Below are 20,717 nucleotides of genomic sequence, written 5' to 3'. Positions count from 1 at the left end.
GCTAACTGCATCCTAGAAAATGTCTGCTAAGGAAGGCTACTTCTGAAAATAATTTTCAAAACCTGGTAGCAGGCGTCACACAGTGCCGAAAACAAACTGCTTTTTGTATATTGTACTATAATACAGGCTTTACAGCTATTAGGCACTATCAAAAATACTGCAGGAAACCAGGATAACAAAGAAACAGTTAATGGCAGTTTTGTCTCAGTGGAGAGACAAAAAGTATGGGGGAGAAAGAGAGGATTTTCCCTCAATGACATGGTTTCATGCAGCATAACTTTCCAGCTCTATTCAAAGTCATACTGACGTCTTGGTATGCAATTTCAGTCAGCAGAGCAAGAATTGTATATAAACCCCCTGTCTTTATTGTTAATAAGGTTTGTGTAAATAACTTGCAAGAAAACATATTGAAAATATATAATTCACTGCTAAATATGAATGCAGATGTCAGGTGAGAATAACTAAATTCACAAGGCTTCCTACAATGTGTTCTGCAAATGAGTAATTCAAATAATATGTACGTATGGTGTTTTTGGCGTATTAGCTACTCTGCATAGAGTTAGCACTGGATGCTGTAATAATGTGTGTGCAGGACACATTTGCTATCTTGGGCACATTGCTAGTTGCTCAATACTGGCTGAAAGCCAAATATACCTAAGTTGTCCTGCATTATAAGAAATGTTCCCTGTTTCTGTTGAGAAAACCAGTTCACTAGAAAAGTATGGATCTGGTGAGGGGTGATTTTCCCAGATGAACTGGCATCTGGTGGGGTGGAATTGATCCTGCTCTCCCGACATTTTCATTGGGTTTGTCTTAAGTTCTGTCTATGCCTGTACTTAAATTCCTTCTTTGGCTGCAACCAGCCTTTTAGCAGGAACCAGATGTATGTGGAAGGGATTTGTTTACCAGGTGGGGCAGAATGTTAGAGAAATTCAAACCTAAATTTTATGTTCCTCAAAGGCTGACATGTTTTGTACATCTGTCACTGTTTTGGCCCTTTTTGTAAACAAGAACTCTCTGCAAAAGAGATTTTTTGAGTGCCCAGCAAATTCGAAGGATATAGCATTTTAGTTTGTGCTCATTGCTAGGTGAATGCTGCTTTATAAAAATAATCTTAATGTGAATCTTTCCCTCCCACAGAAGCTAACGATGTTCCCTGCAGTATTCCTAAACCTAAATCATTTCTGTTTATTGGCGCAACTTCAGATTAAAGGCTTTATCTCCCCGCAGTGCAAACTTAGGGGTCTGTCTCATATTGTAAATAATTTGCTTCAGAAGTATTATATCAGGAGCAAAGGTTTTAGGAAAATGTCATCCATTTGACTTCAGCTTACTCTGTGTGATGCACTATAAGTCTGTCCCTCTTATGATCAATCCTAATTTTGAGTTTTTCTATTATCAGTACTGCTGGGGTGAAAGAAGTAGTCACAGAAGCAAAAACATCCCAACCAACCAAAAAAATCCATCACCACCAACCCTCCCCCCCAACCCATCCAAAAAAAACAACCCCAAAGTGCTAAAATGAAACATATATCATGGCATCAATATACATTAGTTTCTGAGGAACTTTGTATTTTTTTTTTGTACAACATACTGACATCTCTTTTATGGATTGCATTTGTAATATGAAATTTGGCATTCCTTCCCTGTGAGTTCATCCAAGATCAAACCAACTGAGGATGGAGTAAATACCCCATGTGAGCTATTCCTCTTGTTGATAGGTCAAGGGATAATGGATTTAAACTTAAACAGGGGAAGTTCAGGTTAGATATAAAGAAGTTCTTTACTGGAGGGTGGTGAGGCACTGGAAGAGGTTGCCCAAGGAAGTGGTAAATGCTCCATCCCTGGCAGTGTTCAAGGACAGGTTAAACAGAGCCTTGGGTGACATGGTCTAGGGTGAGGAGTCCCTGCCTGTGGCAGGGAGGTTGGAAATAGATGATCTTAAGGTCCTTTGCAGCCCTAACCATTCTGTGATTCTGTGAAAACCAAACAATCAGAAGTCAAAACTGATACCGGTACCTTCTCTTGAGAGGATTACAGTTCAAAATGCCTGTTCAACTTTGAAGCAGGAGCACCAGTGTTGATAGTGCTCACAGAAGGAGCTGGCCAAAATGGATGTTTTTTTGGAGGCGACTGTCAGCTGGTGTGATGTGACTATATTGTAGCAAGATTTTGAGAGCTGTCATGATTGCTTGGAAAAAGCAATATAATTTCAGGCCAACTAATTTAATCCCCTTGATGCCAAGAGATTTGCTCCTGCTAAGTCCAAACACAGAGATATTTCACCAGCTCTTTTATTAAGGCAAACTGTGTGAAAGGTTCACTCCATTTTGATGGACAGGATTATTAGGGAAAAGCAATAATATGCCAAAGACTTATTTTCATGCTGTTTCTGGATATGTCATTAAAGCTAGCTGCAAGGCCAGCTCTCCCCTTTCTCCCACCTCGGGATGGTCTGGATTTGGTAAAATCCAACAAGAGTTCTCTCAACAGTATTGTCAGCATTAGAAACACAGCACATATTCATGCCCCAGGAATAAACAGAAATAAAGCTTCTTCCCTAAAGTAGCCTAACCAGAATTCATTCCCCCTTACTTTTTATTGTTTGGTTCACCTCTGTTAAAGCTTTTCAGCATTTATATTCATTTTACACTGTCAAAAGCTGAACAGGAGTAAGATAACAAATGGTTCTGGTAGCAGCTGTCACCACCTACTGTCTGTGTATGCCTGTGTGAATCTCTAAATGGAAATAAAGTACTTTAATAACACACTTTCTCTAAACTGTCCTCATGGATAAAGTTACTCTCAAATCAGTCCATGAGCACTTTCCAGTTCGGTGCCCACTTCAGCCAGTGTCTTTATGCAGAGTCTGTGTAGGTATGCAGAGGTATGATTTAAAGACATTTCAGCAAGAAAATACTTTAACAGGACACCTTCTATGACTGCTGCTTTCCTGAATTAGCTGCTTTTGGTAATTGAACCTTCTCCAAGCTTGCTTAATTTTCTTACTCTAAATTAAGCCGATTGTCCATTGCATTCTTGTGCTGTGTTTGCTCTAGCCAGGGAGCACCTGGAGCCACACATTAAACATGAATTGCTCTTCCTTCTCTGGTCTTGCACTTCCCTCCAGGAGCAGGTGGCAGCTGGGAGGATAAATGTTTCCAATTTCTTAGGGCCCTTGAGCATAACAGAAACTCCATTTTGAGGCAGGCTCTAAGGCACATAGGTGAGGTAGCACGGCGCCTTTGTGTTTATTTGCCATTGGGTGCCACGATGCCTGCAATACATGGGGGGGAGCTATAGGGTTTAAGCAGCTAAGTGATTTTAGCTGCTCAGCTTTCAGAGAAGCCCCTTATGGATCCAGCTGGCAGCGACATGCCCAGAGCCCTGATGTTAACTCTTGAGTAGAAATCTGAGCCTGTGTCTTTCAGGGTGGGCTACTGCCTCCCTCAGGGCTGTCCCAAGTCTTTTTTTCTTTTTTTTTAAATTATTAATTTTTTTTTTACTCCTTTTTTTCTTTCCGGTGTTACCTGCTGAGGAATCTACTACATGGACCTTGTCTCCATTTCTCAGTGACTGACCTAAACACATACAGACTATATATTACAATGAGGCCTTTGATTGTAAGTGAGAAGGAGTGGATGATTATTTTTAATCAAATATACTGCTTAACACTGGCAAAGTATGGAGAAAATATTTGGTGCTTTTGAGCAGCTGTCACCTCCAGGTAAATAATTTTATAACATGTGAGGAAGCTAATTAGAGCTAATTAGAAATTGACTGATCTGCTTTGGCACCAAAATGATCGGAAAATATGGCCTGTCTTTTCTGGAATAGGAATTTTGCTCTTGCACATGCATATGAGTAAGATATTGCTTTATGGTCAACATATAGTATTCCTTGGGGAAAAAAGTACTTTATAGGCCAGTATGTAACAGATGATCAGGCAAGAAGAGAGGGGGCAAGAATCCTTATGGAGAAATAGCTGCGCGGTTCCTCAGCTTTATTTAATGGTGATAGGCATGCTGGATATGTCTAGAAGATGACTAAATTCAAATTCGGTGATCAAAAAATGGGAGCATGTCCAAATGGATCATCATAACAGATTCCTACTCTATTCCACTAGCCAGATTTGAGCCATCTGTATAAGCTTCACCTTCCTGGTCTAAAACCTTCTGCAGCCATAAAAGAAAATCGGTAGTGTGTGTGTGTAAGTCAGTTTCGTGGCTTTGCAGCCTAAAAATTTAGTAATGGGATTATAGGGAGAGAAAAAACTGACTTTTTTTTTTTAAGAAAGTTAAATGCATATTTCAGAAACTACTTTGTTATTTGTTATTGTTATTATCTGTTACAGACCGCCTGATCAAGGAGAACCTGCGGATGAAGCCCTCCATAGACAGTACAAGTAATAACCGACAAGGAGAGGTGCCATGCTTGACCTTGTGCTCACCAACAGGGAAGGGCTCCTTGGAAATGTGATGCTCCAGGGCAGCCTTGGATGCAGCGATCAAGAGATGGTAAAATTTCAGATCCTCAGGAGAGTGAGAAGAGCGTGGAGCAAGCTCACTGCCCTGGACTTCAAAAGAGCAGACTTTGGCCTCTTCAGGAACCTGCTTAGGAAGGTTCCATGGGATACAGCCCTAGAGGGCAGGGGGGCCCAAGACTCTTGGTCAATATTCAAGGATCACCTGCTACAAGCTCAGGAGTGTTGCATCCCAACCAGAAGGAAGTGCAGCAGGAGGGCCAGGAGACCTGCTTGGATGGATAAGGAGCTCCTGAGGAAAATTCAAAGGAAAAAAGATGCTTATAATAAGTGGAAGCAAGGACAGGCAGCCTGGGAAGAGTACAGGGATGTTGTCCAGGAAGCTAGGGACCAGCTTAGGAAAGCTAAGGCCCAGTTAGAATTAAACTTGGCTAGGGAGAACGTAGGCCCCCTCTGGAATCTCTCAGGAGAACTGGCTACACAGGATTTGGAGAAGGCTGAGGTTCTGAATGACTTCTTTGCCTCCATCTTCACTGGCAAAGGCTCTGACCAAACCACCCAAGTCTTGGAAGGCAGACACAGGGACTGTGAGAATGAAGACCTTGCGCCCACTGTAGGAGAGGATATGGTTTGAGACCATCTTAAAAATCTGAATGTGCACAAGTCCATGGGTCCTGATGAGATCCATCTGTGGCTCCTGAAGGAGCTGGCGAATGAAGTTGTGAAACCGCTGGCCATCATATTTGAAAAATCATGGCAGTCAGGTGAAGTTCCCGATGACTGGAAAAAGGGAAATATAACCTCCATTTTCAAGAAGGGGAAAATGGATGACCTGGAGAATTACAGACGAGTCAGTCTCACCTCCGTGCCTGGCAAAATCTTGGAGCAGATTCTCCTGGATGGCATGCTAAGGCACATGAAAATCAACAAGGTGCTTGGTGACAGCCAGCATGTCTTCACTAAGGGGAAATCCTGCCTGACCAATTTGGTGGCCTTCTATGATGGGGCTACAGAACTGATGGACAGGGGTAGAGCAGTTGATGTCATCTACCTGGACTTGTGTAAAGCGTTTGACACTGTCCCACATGACATCCTTGTCTCTAAATTGGAGAGACATCAATTTGATGGATGGACCACTCAGTGGATAAAGAACTGGCTGGATGGCTGCACACAAAGAGTTGTGGTCAATGGCTCCATGTCTGGCTGGAGACCAGTAGTGAGTGGTGTCCCTCAGGGATTGAGTGCGCCCTCAGCAAGTTTGCCGATGACACCAAGCTGTGTGGTTCAGTTGATACGCTGGAGAGAAGGAATGCCATCCAGAGGGACCTTGACATGCTTGTGAGGTGGGCTGATGCCAACCTCATAAAGTTTAACCATGCCAAGTGCAAGGTCCTACACCTGGGTTGCAGCAATCCCAGGCACAGCTACAGGTTGGGCAGAGAAGAGATTCAGAGCAGCCCTGTGGAGAAAGACTTGGGGGTGTTGGTTGATGAGAAAATGAACATGGGCCGGCTTCAGTGTGTGCTCACAGCCCAGAAAGCCAACCGTATCCTGGGCTGCATCAAAAGGAGCGTGACCAGCAGGTCGAAGGAGGTGATCCTGCCTTTCTACTCTGTTTTTGTGAGACCTCACCTGGAGTATTGTGTGCAGTTCTGGTGTCCTCAACATAAAAAGGACATGGAACTGTTGGAACAAGTCCAGAGAAGGGCCACGAGGATGATCAGGGGACTGGAGCACCTTGCATATGAAGACAGGCTGAGAGTGTTGGGGCTGTTCAGCCTGGAGAAGAGAAGGCTGTGTGGGAGATCTCATAGCAGCCTTCCAGTATCTGAAGGGGGCCTATAGGGATGCTGGAGAGGGACTCTTCATTAGGGACTGTAGTGATAGGACAAGGGGTAACGCGTTTGTCGTGGTTTAAACCCAGTCAGGTAATTCGTTCGCTCACTTCCCCCCCTTTCTTGCCCTCCCCCTGCTCTCGGAGGGACGGAGAGGAGAATCGAAAAGAATGCAACTCCCACGGGTTGAGATAAGAACAGTTTAGTAACTAAGGTATAACACAAATCACTACTGCTACCACCAATGATAATAATGATAAAGGAAATAACAAGGGAAGAGAATACAACACCTCACCACCCGCTGACCGATAACTCGCCCCCCAAGCCCGACCAAGCTCCGACCGATACCTCCTCCAACCCTGCAGTCTCCCAGCCCTTCCGGCTAACTCCCAGTTACATCCTGGGCATGACGTGCTGTGGTATGGAATAGCTCTTTGGTCAGTTTGGGTCAGGTGTCCTGTCTCTGCTTCCTCCCAGCTTCCCCTCCTCCCTGGCAGAGCATGAGGCTCACAAAGTCCTTGGCCAAACCAAAACATCTCTATCAGCTCTGTTCCCGAGCCGAAAGTCAAAACACTGCACTGCACCAGCTACCAAGGAGGAGAAACATGACTGCTACTGCTGAACCCAGGACAGCGTTCAAACTTAAACAGGGGAAGTTTAGTTTGGATATAAGGAAGAAATTCTTTCCTGTTAGGGTGGTGAGGCACTGAAATAGGTTGCCCAGGGAGGTTGTGAATGCTCCATCCCTGGCAGTGTACAAGGCCAGGTTGGACAAGGCCTTGGGTGATATGCTTTAGTGTGAGCTGTCCCTGCCCATGGCAGGGGGTTTGGAACTAGATGATCTAAGGTCCTTTCCACCCCTAACTATTCTATGATTCTATGATTAGATGTTAAAAGAATATTTCTAGAGAGTAAATTCAGTATCTTGTATTCAGGCTTTAGGGAAATAGTGATTGTCATCTCTGTTGTTCTCTGCCCAAGATCTAGTGTACTCCCAAGAAGTTTCTAGAGGATCTGTGCTGATAGTAAGGGTAGATAATCTGAGCCTGACTTTTAGCTCCAGAAAATTGCTAAAATAACTATTTAGCCTTTCTCATGAGGCTTTCCCTTCAGGACTTCCTTTGTGTTGTGTCTAATTCTTGCACAGCTGTTGATGAGAGGGGTTAGGGAAAACTCCAGTAAGTCCCCTCATATGCCCTGTTCATTCCAGATGATCAGGAATTCCATGTTCCATGAAGTAAGGTGTTACACGTTGTTATACATTGCTAGCTTCTTGGGCCTCAAGTCCCATCTGCAAAAAGAGGCAATGTTGGAGGAGGAAGGGTGGGCAGAAATGTGGCTGAGCCCTAGTCTTTCTGCAAGTAGCACTGATCCAATGGTCACAACAGGGAGCACATCCAAAGACCTTAATCCTACAGTGCTCCCAGGAATGCCCTTGCAGCAATGAATTAAAGAAAGCCACTTGTGCTTTTCTCATGTGCTTTGCCAGTGGATACACTGCTTAAGATGTACCTCTTTTCACACAGGTATTTATCTAGGAAATACTCAGTTTTTGCTTCTCGCATGATGAAACTGATGGAAGGCTTGGTTGAACCATGCTGCCTAGCTCCATACTGGTATGTAATTAAGTCCAAAAGGCACAAGTGCCACAGCCGCTTTCAGAATATTTGCTTTTTGCAGATAATTTTGCATGGAAGGCATTGTTGCACAGGAAAGGTTAATCTAAACAATCAAGGTGTGCGATAAAAAAATGCCACTAATCTCCCTGCCATAGGAATGGTGCCCATAATAGCCATCTGTGGAAAATGCAGGTATTCCAGCTTATGGAAGGCATTACAACAGCACTCCTGTAAATTAATCACATGCTGTTTGAGGCCTTCACCTTGCTTGTGGGATTCATTTTGTGTCTCAGATATTCTACACCAAAAGCTGTGTGCCAGGATACTGTGGGCTTCTTTCTGTGCGCTGCAGTCATGAACTCTTCTCATTTATTTTTTAATCACAGGGGAGGATTATTTTCAGAACAATAGGGTCTGAAATTTAAATTTGTGCAGGTTTTAATCAGGTGTTTCTGAGGTCTTTTACGTTCTCTGATATTAGGAGATTAGTTTGAGACAAGATCTTTCAATCCTCATAAAGGTTTAATGTTATTTTGTAGCTAAGCTGTTAATAATTGGCTAGAGATTTTATAGATACACGTATATGGTTTCCACTGAGGGTTTAAGCTAAAGAGTGATTTCTCATACCCTTCATATCCCACTCCAGATGTTCAAGTCCTATTCCCCTATGCTCCAACAGATGGATGCCGAAAATCTAGGGAAATTTAGTGTTTCTCAATGTAGTATATATAACATACTGTATTTTTGAGCTCAGAAGTAGAAAAGCAAAGACTATTGCCCCAATTTCCACAGCTATTTTCCTCACTAGCAACAAAAAGTACTTAATTCTTATGCTCTAATGGTAAGAGTTCTCCAAGGGAGCGTTATTTTTAACTCTCCCAGGCCAACTATAATGCAGTTGACTAATGCTAAGTCCCTCCTGATTAATTTAATGGTAACTAAATAGTGCAGAAAAAGTGAGAAGCCACCAGTTCTCCTGATAATATTGCCTTCCTGATGTCTGTGGTAATCAGCAGCATGCTGTCCAACATATAAAAGTCTCTAAATCAAACAAGCGTTTCAATTTTCCGTTCTGATTAATAATTTTAAATCCAGTAATTTCAGTGCTAGACTTTCAGAACTGCCTGTTATTTGCATATCTGAAAAATGACATGATATAAAAATTATAATGCAACATAAATATATAGATGGATCTAGAGAAGAAATTTTGGCTTAAAGAAGAGCCAAATGTATGATGTCTGCAGTATGTAAGGCAGCACTAGCTTTTGTGGTATTATTCAAATTTAATGCTGTGCACTTGCTTTTCTGTATCAAGATCTCTTACTCAAAATGTTGCAATGTCAGGCTAAAGCCTTAATTTCCTTAAATCTGAAAAAGTCTGCAAATTTTTGTAAACAGAAGCCGTGGCTTTGACCTTTGAGCTTATTGCATCGTATCACACATCCCTTCACTCGTGTGAAATGGAGAGGAATTTTTGTTTATTTCTCAAAAAAACACTGGGCAAATCCACTACAGTTCCAATCTCGGCAACTTAAGTTTGCTGGGTTTCTCTGCACCATCTCCAATCTGTGCACAGAAATCCAAATAAGTAGGCAAATTGGAGACGTTGCAACAAAAAGCAATAAAAAACCCCCCAACAAACTGAAGTTCAGAATGCATGACCTGGGAGGAAATACTAAAAGGATTAAATTTATTTAATTTAGAGAAGACTGAAAAAGAGAGATGGCAAGAGGTTGCAAGTACAAAGAGAATAGGTTGGTTAATTGCTCTTCATGTCGAATAAGGATGCAAAAACCATTATGAGCTGTTTTGCAGCATGGAAGGCATGGAAAAACTTCTCATCTATATCAGCAAGCTGATAAGAAGTCTGTCTGTGAAAGACACTTTTGTGAAAAACACAGATGTGTCTTTCAGGAATATTCTGGTTTTTACTTCTGAGAAGAGCCGGTTTAAGAGGCTGCTGAGAAGTTCCAGCCCTACAGTTCTGTGATTTCCCAATCACTCTGTCTACAATCCCAGGAAGGAATTTTTTAACCTCTACTTAATCTTTCACCAGGATGTCTATTAGCTAGCTTTTCCATTTCCTTTTAGGAGGCAGCAGGTACCCCTTTGCTGTCAGTTGATAAGTGCTTTTGTCACCATCACAGCTCATTTCTGAAAGGGGGGGAAGGGGAAGCCTAAAAAGGATAGCAGTTACTAATTCTGCTCGCTCACTCACTTCTGTAATAATTATTGTTTTAAAATAAAATGCCTTTGGTATTGTAGAAAAAAAAAGGTAGGAATAGGGTATGTGTTTTTCAACTGCAAACTAATGTTTCATAAATGCTTTTGAATTAAGTTTGGCACTACAATGCTGAAACAAGTGTAGCTGGACCCTTTCTCAGGATGTCAAGTGTACAGCTGAAGTGATTGGGGTCAGAGTGGAGATAAAACATTAGAGATCAGAGAGTCTAACTTGCAAGTCCTCTATTCTAATCACCAACCATATTCCTGTAAAGTAGAAAGTGCCTCTCTTTATTTTGAGAAGCAGACACTGACCTTTAAAATTCTTACAGCTACTAAGAGTAGTTTTTTTTGCATCACATATCATAGAAAAAGTAAAGCCCTCATCTGCACAGTAAATGTTAACATCTGGGTTAATTGTGAGTGTATAGGGTATTTTTCAAGGTTTATAGGACAGCTATGCTCTTGGAGATACAGTTTTCAAAATGCTGTAATGCTTCCTCTTTGAAAGCAGCCTTTGGCTGCAGAGTGCTACTATTGAACACGTTTAACATTACTAAAAATTGAGATGCTGAAGCCATTATTAAATTTCATTCTGCACGCAAGCAAACAGTTTATCATAGTCTGTTCCCAGCAATTGTAATCCAATTTTTGTTATCTTACATTGTTTAAAAAAGAGAAAATACTGTACATCAATCTGATAAAAAATGTTTAAATAACTGGTGTTTTGTGATTATGTCCGTTTTACAAAAGCATTACGGAAACATGACAGGGTAACTAAAATCTGATTACGTCTAAGTCCTTGCCCATTATGTGATTATTATGAACCATGACTTCTACTGGCAAATCATGAATTACATGGTCATAATACAAGGGATTTCCAATATAATTAACTGAGATTAGCAGCACTCGAGAAATCTGGGAATAATGATACAACTTTGAACAATCAGTTTTACTGTAAATGCTGCTAGCTTTGGCTTCCAGGAAACAAGAGGCTGGTGGACGTAACTGTGACCACCTGCTGGTGTTTTCTACACCTCCTTTCTCTTCCCTCCCCCCATGAAATTAATTTCAACCTTGTCAGAGTGTTAGGTACTCCCTCTTCTATTCTTTTCCTTTCATATTATACTGATAAAACTCAAGGCTGGCTAAGATTTTAAAAAATGTCAAAGGCCTTTAGGTACCTCCTTTTGGGGGCTCACCCTGAAACTGGAAAGGGCTCAGCTTTTGCAAACATAAAAATAGCTGCTTATTGAAGAACAGATGTGTTTAAGACAGCTCAAGTTTGAGCACTTGAAGGCAGAAAGTCATTAAAATCTTAGATTAGTTTCAAAGACCATAGTCAAGGTCATATCGTTTCTTTAATATCTCAGGCAGGCAAGAAGTCTTTCTTTTCACAAAACCCCCAGGTTTTGGACTCATATCTGCTGAAGAGAAAGCCATTTGTGTCTGGAGGAGGTTGCTCAGTACTGGGCTTGTTCTTTCTCATGTGGAAAAAAATGGATTTCCACACAGATCCAGTGGCCATCTTCTGGCTTTAGAGAAGAAAGGGAATCAGAATGCATGTTTAAATGCTTAACCCAGTAGCGCATAGACAGCTGGGATAGAGTGGGGATTCCCTTGATTATCAAGGTATCATTTGTCTCTGACAGAGCTGGGATAAGAAAGAGATTCCCCTTCTGACCCACCACACTCTATGGGACTTAAATTTCCTCCATACATAAATACTGTTGAAGACTTAGAGAAAAATACAAGGTCAGCTAAGATTTTTTGGTTTGGTCCGTGCCACCCTCCCTCTGTGATTTATCTTTCAATTTTCAGATTTCATGCGAAATTGCATCTCAGGGTTTTATTAAACTGTATCCATCCCAGGTTTGTACTCCTTGTTCGCTTTGATATTATTATACCAAGTTAGTACAATGACAGCCTTTCATTTATTTCGCTATGGTGATCATACTTCTTTAACCCATACCTCCATTGCTGTTGATAACTGCTCCACTGCTGCTGCATAGTTCTTCTGTTTGTAGCAAGTGCTGGCTTCCAGGAGGGTCATCTGAAGCTGTTTGTTGATGTGGGGCAAAGTGCTGCTGTCAGGTGGGTTCAGAGCATGTGCTTGTGCAGAATCATGATACCCTGATTGTCTGCTGTTAAACACCATAGGCTCATCAAACTCAAGGAAAATGTTATCCTCATCAACGTAGACCAGCTTCGTTTCTATGTCACTTAGGCTTTTCAGAGGAATATGAGACAGAGCTGTTAACATTAATGGATTCCCAGTCTCTAACATTGTTTCTTCTGTTTGCACAGCCAGTTTTTCATTATTTTCTGATTTCTGTTTATGGCTTGCTCTCTCTACATCATTGTTCTGGTTTTTATTCTTTCTTTCTGCCATTTTTATTCTCTCCATTATATTTTCTGCTGCTGCACCTCCAAGATGATTTTTGTCCTCTTGTAGTGCTGCTGGAATATCATTCAATTTGTTTGCTGCTACATTTAACTGCTTACTACTATGCGTCTGCTGAGAGGTTTCATTCTTGCCATTCATGCTTAAAATTTTTTTGGAAGTCAATGCTGCTTTATGATGCCATAACTTGAGCAAAGAAAGAGTCCTAGGAGAAAATGTAGAAAAGTTAAGAATACTCAAATGTTCCAAAGCCAAAAATGCTAATGCCTTCTCCACTATTGTGGGCACTATTATGAAAGAAGGAAACTCTTCAACAGTTAGTACATAAAATATTAGACGAGCTGTAATTACTTTCTCTTTCCTGTGTAAAAGTTTAAGTCCCTTAAACTGCAAAATAACGTCGGTGTTCCAGTTTTATATCTGCAACAAGAAGGGAAAACCTGGCTTTTAAGCAAAAGAAAAACAACCAAAACCCTGTGACTGATTGATTTGTGTGGTATGTTGTTACACAGTGGAAAAAAAATCACTGTGTTCTGATCTTTGAGAGCTGGTAAGCACAGTTACTGAGGTCAGAGAAGGATATTAAAAAAATTGGGTAGAGTGAATATATTCCAGAGGGACATGAGCTCCAAGTGGGGTCCCAGCTGTATTTGAGCCAAATTCAGATCTGGATTTGGCTTTCAAAGCCATTTCTTATTGCGCTGTTTACAAGGGACCCTGAAGTGTTGCTGCTAAAAAGCATCCCTCCCCTAAGATTTAACACCCTAATTCTCAGTTTAGGGAGCCAGTAATGGTTTCAAACTTGTCAAATAAGGTGCAGAATCAAGTTCATAAGCCTATTCTCAACACTAGTTCCTATACAATAGGGAAGGTGACTTAATTGGCATTGTAAACTCATAAATAGGGTTTCAGATCTCTGCCATGTTTCGCACCTCTTCCCCGGCTAAACCAGATTGCAGTCAGGACTGTCACCAGCCCAGAAGGAAGGAACTTGTTGATTCTGACATTTGTTCACCCCCTCCAGGCTGAAAACTTTACTGCAGCACAGCTGCCTGTGGAGAAACTTATTCCTCCTTCCATGACTGCAAGAGAATGAGCAAGAGGTGAGGGGATAATTGTGTCATTTAAGGTAATTTCAGCAGACTTTTTCAGCAATGCGCTGAGAAATCACAACTCCTACTGAGTTCAGTGGAGATAGAAAACCACTGGCTCTTCCCCCAGATAGTGCCCGCGCTTGTCAGGATAGAGCTCAAAGGAATCATATTTATAGCAGATTATTTTGAATGGCAGCAGTAAAGCAGCTGGAAAAAGCTAATGTACTTGCATCTGGCAGCAATTTTACCTGTTTGTAAGACATTCAATCCCTTTTAAAACAAACCATAGCACAGCCTAAAGATTGGAAGCTGTGTTTTTCAGTGCTGGCTTTGGCAATAGGTAATTTAGGAAATTATGATTTATCTTCACTGTGCAGCAAAGCAGATACTCCAGCCAGCCCTAGCCCCAGCTGAGGGGATGAGCCTGATGATCTTAGTGCCATGTCATGCCAACATAACTGGGACCTGTTATGGACCTCCGTGTGGCCCTGCAGTGTATGGCTATACCATGTTCTGGAGGGAGAACACAGGACTTTCACAGCCTTTTGGGTGGCCCGTTCAGTGAAGGTCCTATAGAACTTTAGAAAATGAGATTTAAGTATCTACGTCATATACAAGTTTATAGGAATTTTCCTCTAAGCAGCTGTATAGTACTAAGGAGCCCTCAAGCAGAATTAGAATCATGGAACAGTTGGATTGGAAGGAGCCTTCAAAGGTCATCTAGTCCAACCCCCCCTGCAATGAGCAGGGACATCTTCAACTAGATCAGGTTGCCCAGAACCACAACCAGCCTGGCCTTGAAATATCTCCAGGGATGGTGCATCTATCACTTCTCTGGGCAACCTGTGCCAATATTTTACCACCATTACTGTAAAAATTTTCTTCCTCACATCCAGTCAGAGTCTTCCATCTTTTAGTTTAAAACCTTGTCCTTTTGCAACAGATCCTGTTAAAAATTATCTCCCCATCTTTCTCATAAGGCCCCTTTTAAGAACTGATGGGTTGCAATAAGGTCTCCCCGGAATCTTCTCTGTTCCAGGCTGAACAACCTCAAACCCCAACTCTCTCAGCTTTTTGTCCTAGAAGAGATGATCCATCCCTCTGATCATTTTTGTGGCCCTCCTTTGGACCGTCTCCAACAGGTCCATATCTTTCCTGTACTGAGGACTCCAAAGCTGGACGCAGTACTCCAGGTGGAGTTTCACCAGAGCAGAGCAAAGGGGCAGAATCACCTCCCTCTTCCTACTGGTCATGCTTCTTTGAATGCAGCCCGAAATACAATTGGCTGTCTTCTCCTCACCAGAAAGCTAACAAAGTCAAAGTCCTCTATCTGAAGCAGGGTTGATATCAGCATAAATGGGAAATTGGGAAATGGACCAAACTTTTTGCCACGAGACTGTCTTAAGAATCTAAAAATAATTTGCCATGGAATAAAAAAAAAGCAGAGCACAAACTGTGAAATACGACCGATAATTTTTTATCACATATGGACATTTCTCTGGTGGACCAGCACCTAAAATGAACTTTGCTGTATTAAGTGGATTTTTACGGCTTCTACTGTATTTTTAGGTATTCAGGCTGATTAACATGACTCTGGGTTGTGCAATGGAAGCACATTATAACTCAGGCAGGCTCACTTTAATCACTGCCTCAATAAAAAAAACCACCACACTTCCAGGGAAAAGCTTTTAGAAAATCATTATCTTTGTCAGTTAAGTATTTTCCTGAGACTTTGGTTAAAATGTCTGGTTTTATTTTGGAAGCATTTACTGTAAAGTGCTTCTAATGAATCACTATGCAGAGGAATATAGATGAGACAATTTAGTGCTACAGTAACTAACTAAACTACTCTAAATTTGTGAGCTCTCAGGAATGATCTTCCTGATCAGTTCTAAGCAAGTTCAGCTTTCTGTATATTTGAGGGTTAATTTTTGCTAAGAGATGTCTGTCCATGGCACTACCAGCTACTACAGATAAGTATTTTGTTTGGCCTGTTGGTAAGGAAACCACATCTCTTCACATAGAGAATAAAAATAGATGCAAAAGAAACATAAGATAATTTATCTTTTAAAATCTGGCTTTGTCTATTATTTCCCAATATATCTCAGTAAACCTTGGGGAGAGCAACCTGCCTACTACATAATGTAAATTTCCTTATGTGCATAGTCTTATGAACCCTGTTACTTATGCTTTTTGTTCTGTATCTAGTTTTATTCTGCTTTCAACACCTACTCGTATTATCTTACACCAGATTAGAGAAGAACCTGCTGATAAATCACACAGGGATTTCATCTGGCACCTAGTTCTTATATTCTTTGCCAATTCTTTGATGAGCCCTTTTTATTTCAGAATTTAAACTTTGATTTTAACCAAAAAAGCTTCTGCCCTTATGGTTATGAGGTAAAACCTTTCAATACACTTAAGACTTCAGTGCTATCTTCCTAAATCTACATATACCAAGGCAGAACCACTGAGCTACATTCAGCACTGAAGTGTAGAGACAGGAGAGATGAAATTCTAGTAGTTCTCTGAGGGGATTAAGCTGCCTTGAAACCGGACCATTATAATGTTGTTACTAGCTCTTTGGGTCATGAATTCTGTAAGACTGTGCTTCAGAACAAGTTCTGTTTCCCAGTTTCAGTAAAATCTTTCGGTAAACAGCACAAGCTGCTGTTTGAGGGTCACAGTCGCCTTTTGTGGCAAGACTATGGAGGAAGATACAATTTCAAAGAGGGATTCCGCAGTGTTGGCCTGCGGGGTCATACCCTTGCATGGTTTGGAGGTCCAGGGGAATGGTACAGCAGCTAGGAAGCAGAAAGAAGACTCAATGATTATGTTTCTTACTCTGAAGCAGGTTCCTTACGTGGACCATTTGACAGCAGTCCAAGTGGACTTGTGCTCTGACATTGAACACACTGCATAAATTCCTTGCTAAAACTCAAGACATTAGACATCAGATCTGGAGACAGCAGTAATTCTCTCCCTCTCAACCCTGACCAGAACTGGCAGAGATTTCTCTTGTCACTGTTTTGTTTTGTTTTTGCTTCCTTTGCAGGATAAGGTACAAGCTGCCTCGTTCAGGATAGTCTGGCTGTACCTCATCTGCTGTCATTAGTGGTCCATCTGTATTTTATGCTCTCTGCTGTGAATGTTCAATGCTTGTATGGTTTCTAGAGGATAACATCACAACATTTTTCAGCTAGGGTATGACTGTATCTGCAACACAGATGCATTTTGTGCAAAGATACCCCATTTGTCTTTCAGTGAGCTCATTTGTGTACCAGCAGCTATGTCATTGTATTAGCCTGATACACCACTGTGGCTAATTCACCCTGCTAGAAGATCCATATCCTGACAACTGCTGTGTTGGTGTACTACTTAGACAGTGATGAGACTTTTCCAGAAAGTTGTAGGAACTGAACTCTTTAATCTATAACAGTTCTCCTGTCCTAGAAGGCCATTTGAAATCACAGGGCAGTCATCTGCTACAGTTCATTTCAGTGCAAATGTTGGAACAGGAAAAACTGCATCCAAAACCATAGAGTGAGTGTAAGAAAATTATATCACTGGTACTTGTAAAAGTGTTATCCCACTCCTTCAATGTCCTCTAGTACAGACAGAGAAATATAGTACTACACAAAGCACATCCAGAGCCTCAAAACAGATAGGTCATTAGCTGCCCTCCTCTATAGTGATTTCACCTATATTGAATTCTAGAGATCCTGATCCATCTCTAAGGTGAGGATGCTCTGGTTTTATCACTTAGAAATGAAGCAAAATTTATCTGTATTAGATTTACAGGCAGACTTTCTGAATGAGCATGTGCAGTGACAACAGCCAGGCTGAGATCTGAACTGGAGATTTTTCCAGTCCATCTTTCAGAGGGATGACTTTTTAAGCACTTCCTTTACTGCTGAATACCACAAAGGCTCAGACAATCTATTGATGATGAAGGTCAGAACCTTCTTAGCAGCCCATAAAGTGAATCTCTCACAATCAGGTTTCAGACTTTTTAAGATTCTAACCATTTCTTTAGGCAATGAAGCAACCTAGTTCTTTTATCTTGCTATTTTTATTGTTTGAAAGCCTGAGTCACATCTGATCTTTTTAGTTTTAGTTTTCTTTTGGGTAAAGGAGGGGGAACGACCCTTAATATATCCTTTTTTTCTTTTTTTTTTTCAGCACCGCTATTTCTTTGTGATAGACGTAAGTAATGGCTCATTCAGTGCAAATTCAGAACTCCTTACGTTTTTCTTGCTGTGGTAAGGGCATACTTTCTATTATTACAGCTGCATTGTTCATATGGCTGCAGTAAAGTTTTTGTCAGCATTTCCGCTCTAAACACTGTTTTCACTCACTGTATTTAACCTGTTCATAAAAAAAAAAAAAAAAAAAAAATTGGGCTCTGAGCTGAAATTTGGCAAGGTGAATGGTGTGATGGTCTGGCTTTTTTTTTTTAATAATAGTTTGCAGGGATTTAAGTATGCTATCCTAATTTCCTAATTGTTCTTTGAAGCTGAAACTTGCTTAGCACTAATCTCGTTAGGCTATAGGCATAAGAGAAATATTAAACTGTATCAATTACTGTTCACAGCTATAAGATGGCTAGTTTACTAGGCACTGATGCAAAAACAGCTTAAGCTTACTGTTATTCAAAGTAGCACAACTACAATTCCTTCTATTATTCACAATAGCTTATGGAATTTAACTAAAGTTGAAGGTAAATATGACAAACACATCCTGGTTAAAAATGCTTAACATGTCTCTAGGGATAACATGCAAAAAAAAAAGATTAGGAAATACAGTTAAAATAATCAAGAAAATCTTCACAAGGTATGTTAATAGCATGGTGGTTATTGCCTTCTTGAACAGTACTTAAATGCAGAAAGGAAAGGTGTCATATTAAAGAATAACATGAAGTTCCCTGTCATGAGTCCAGGAATCCAGGAGTCTTCTATGACACAGCTGTGTGTTGATTGGGCAAAAAGAAAAATAGATAAATCCCTATTCCTGCCAACTGTGAATGTGTTGAATAGTAATGGGATCTGCTTCCTCTCCCACCTGAACCTTTTCCCTTCTTCACTCTATGTTTTGTCTATCTTATCATTCCTGCTTGCGTTTCTTGAAGTAAGGCTATAGGCACCCATGGTCCTGTAGAGCTAGCCTGAGTGATTTAAGAGGCTGCTTCTCCCAGCTGATCAATACTCTCCTTAGCTGCTGTTGCATTACTGTGCAGACTGAAACAGCTAGGGTAAACAGATTCACAGAAGTACCTGGGATCTGAGTTACTCCATTTCATTAGGCACTGAAGCAGGCTGGAAATGTATGCCATATGTCAGCCGTGGGAGAGGGGAAAAGGAGGATAGGCAGAACTGGGAAGCTCCTGCTTTTTCTATCTTCTCCAGGGAAAGCCCATCACGTCTCCATTTGCTTTGTTGGCTTGGCCAAGGCTGCATGCTTAAGGAGCATTAAGGCAATTTTTTTAAAGCTTTAAGGCAGCATCCTTAAGAGGTTATAGTACTCACTGAAATAGGTGAGCCAATTTCACAAGACAGCTGAAACAAAGCTCTTAATATTTTCCATTTCACTGGGGCTTCTTCCCTTCCATATGTACTTCCTACATGTATTATTCCCCTCCATGTTTTATTTTAAAACCTTAAATATTTTAATATCGCAACGAAAGTTAATTGCCAACATTTTAACACAAAATTGGGCATCTCAATTAACCATTTATTGCTGTAGAGATGCACAAGGATCTTTTTAACAAGCTGTTTTATTAAAATGAGAGGAATAAGATTAAAATAAAAGGACATTAGACTAACAACTACAATTATAATTCAAAGTCAAGAAGAAACTAGACTATCCCCAGCAGCGTATCTCAGGACAGTGAGGCAACGCAAAATACAGAAAAGCAGCATCAGTGATAACAACCTGGAAGAAGAAAAAGGAAGATTCAGTACACAGTGAGGGCTCAGGATATGTGGTTGGAAACAAGTGTGACTAAGGAAAAATGAAGAGAAATTGAGGATGTTTTCTTGCTGCTTTTTAGGCACTGTGTAACTGTCTTCCTTACACTCCCTCCTAGTCAAATACTTCCTCTAAGTGTGGGAGAAAAATACTGAGAGACAAAAGAGACAGCAGGGAAAGCATTTCAGCTCTGCTTAATGATGTCATCCTATTAGCACAAAGCCCCGCATTGTCAATTAGGAAAAAAAAGGTCAATGCTGTGTCTGACAGGGATGTGAAGCCTGGCCAGCCTTCCTTGATTGGATTCGGCAGCTCAGCACTCCGGGAGCAGAGTGGTTCATTTTCCTAGCTAAAGGGCCACTGAGAGGAAAGAGGGAGAGAAAACGGAAATTTTAAAATGTTAAAGGTTTCTACAGCAGCCTCCTGAAAAGTGGACTTGTGAAAACAAATAATTTCTCTGTGTGAGGAACAAGGATGTATGTGTGTGCCTAAGGTATAAACAGACCAGTAAGCTTAGGGTAATCCCTAAATGAAAAGGAATGCAAAGATTGGTACTACAACTGAGACTTTGTGCTGAAAAAACTTGAGGGGTTTTTTTTTTTTTAGTACTGCAATATTTCCTAATTCTGTTGGGAAGACAAGAAGGCAATTTTTGAAGAGATTACAAAGCAAACGTCCAAGTGTCCTACTTGCTCTCGTTCTGAAGGAGATGAAGAACTATCGATTTTCTGAAAAGATTGCTTTGAAATGGTGAGACCTGAGTACTTGTAAAGAACAAGCGCAGAGGGGCAAGTTTTGGTTTTGGAGGTTTTTTTGCAGACTCTGCTGTGGGCTTGATTAGATCTGCCAACATACTATGAAGAGGTCTGAATCTCCAAACTGCTCTGGGCAGCCCTGCCTCCAGTATAAGGCAGGAATTCAGTGAAAGCTCACGGTACAGAGAAAGCTCTCTTTTACTTCACAAAATAACCATGTTCCTATGGGACCAGGCCCTAGGAAAGCCCAGACCTAAAGGGAATGTTAGCAAACCTGTAACGACTTCCATTACCAATTGTGCAGTACACAAAACGTATCAGCTGCCAGATCCAGAGT

General features: G+C 41.1%; 1 protein-coding gene across 3 annotated transcripts in view; it reads right to left on the bottom strand.

The window, feature by feature from the left end:
- Window positions 1–20,717, bottom strand: part of SPATA16 (spermatogenesis associated 16) — a 100,129-nt gene that overhangs the window by 69,745 nt on the left and 9,667 nt on the right. For all 3 annotated transcript variants that reach the window (XM_061452529.1, XM_061452530.1, XM_061452531.1), the window contains exon 2: window positions 12,133–12,769. In XM_061452529.1, coding sequence (XP_061308513.1) covers window positions 12,133–12,705 — 573 coding nt within the window. In that variant the 5' untranslated portion in view covers window positions 12,706–12,769. The remainder of the gene's footprint in view (window positions 1–12,132; window positions 12,770–20,717) is intronic.

Source organism: Pezoporus flaviventris, unplaced genomic scaffold (assembly GCF_033815535.1).
Source record: "Pezoporus flaviventris isolate CSIRO_AGI_PZ_B2104156 unplaced genomic scaffold, CSIRO_AGI_Pfla_v1 ptg000013l, whole genome shotgun sequence".
NCBI classification, from domain to species: domain Eukaryota; kingdom Metazoa; phylum Chordata; class Aves; order Psittaciformes; family Psittacidae; genus Pezoporus; species Pezoporus flaviventris.
This window is presented reverse-complemented; position numbering and strand designations above follow the sequence as displayed.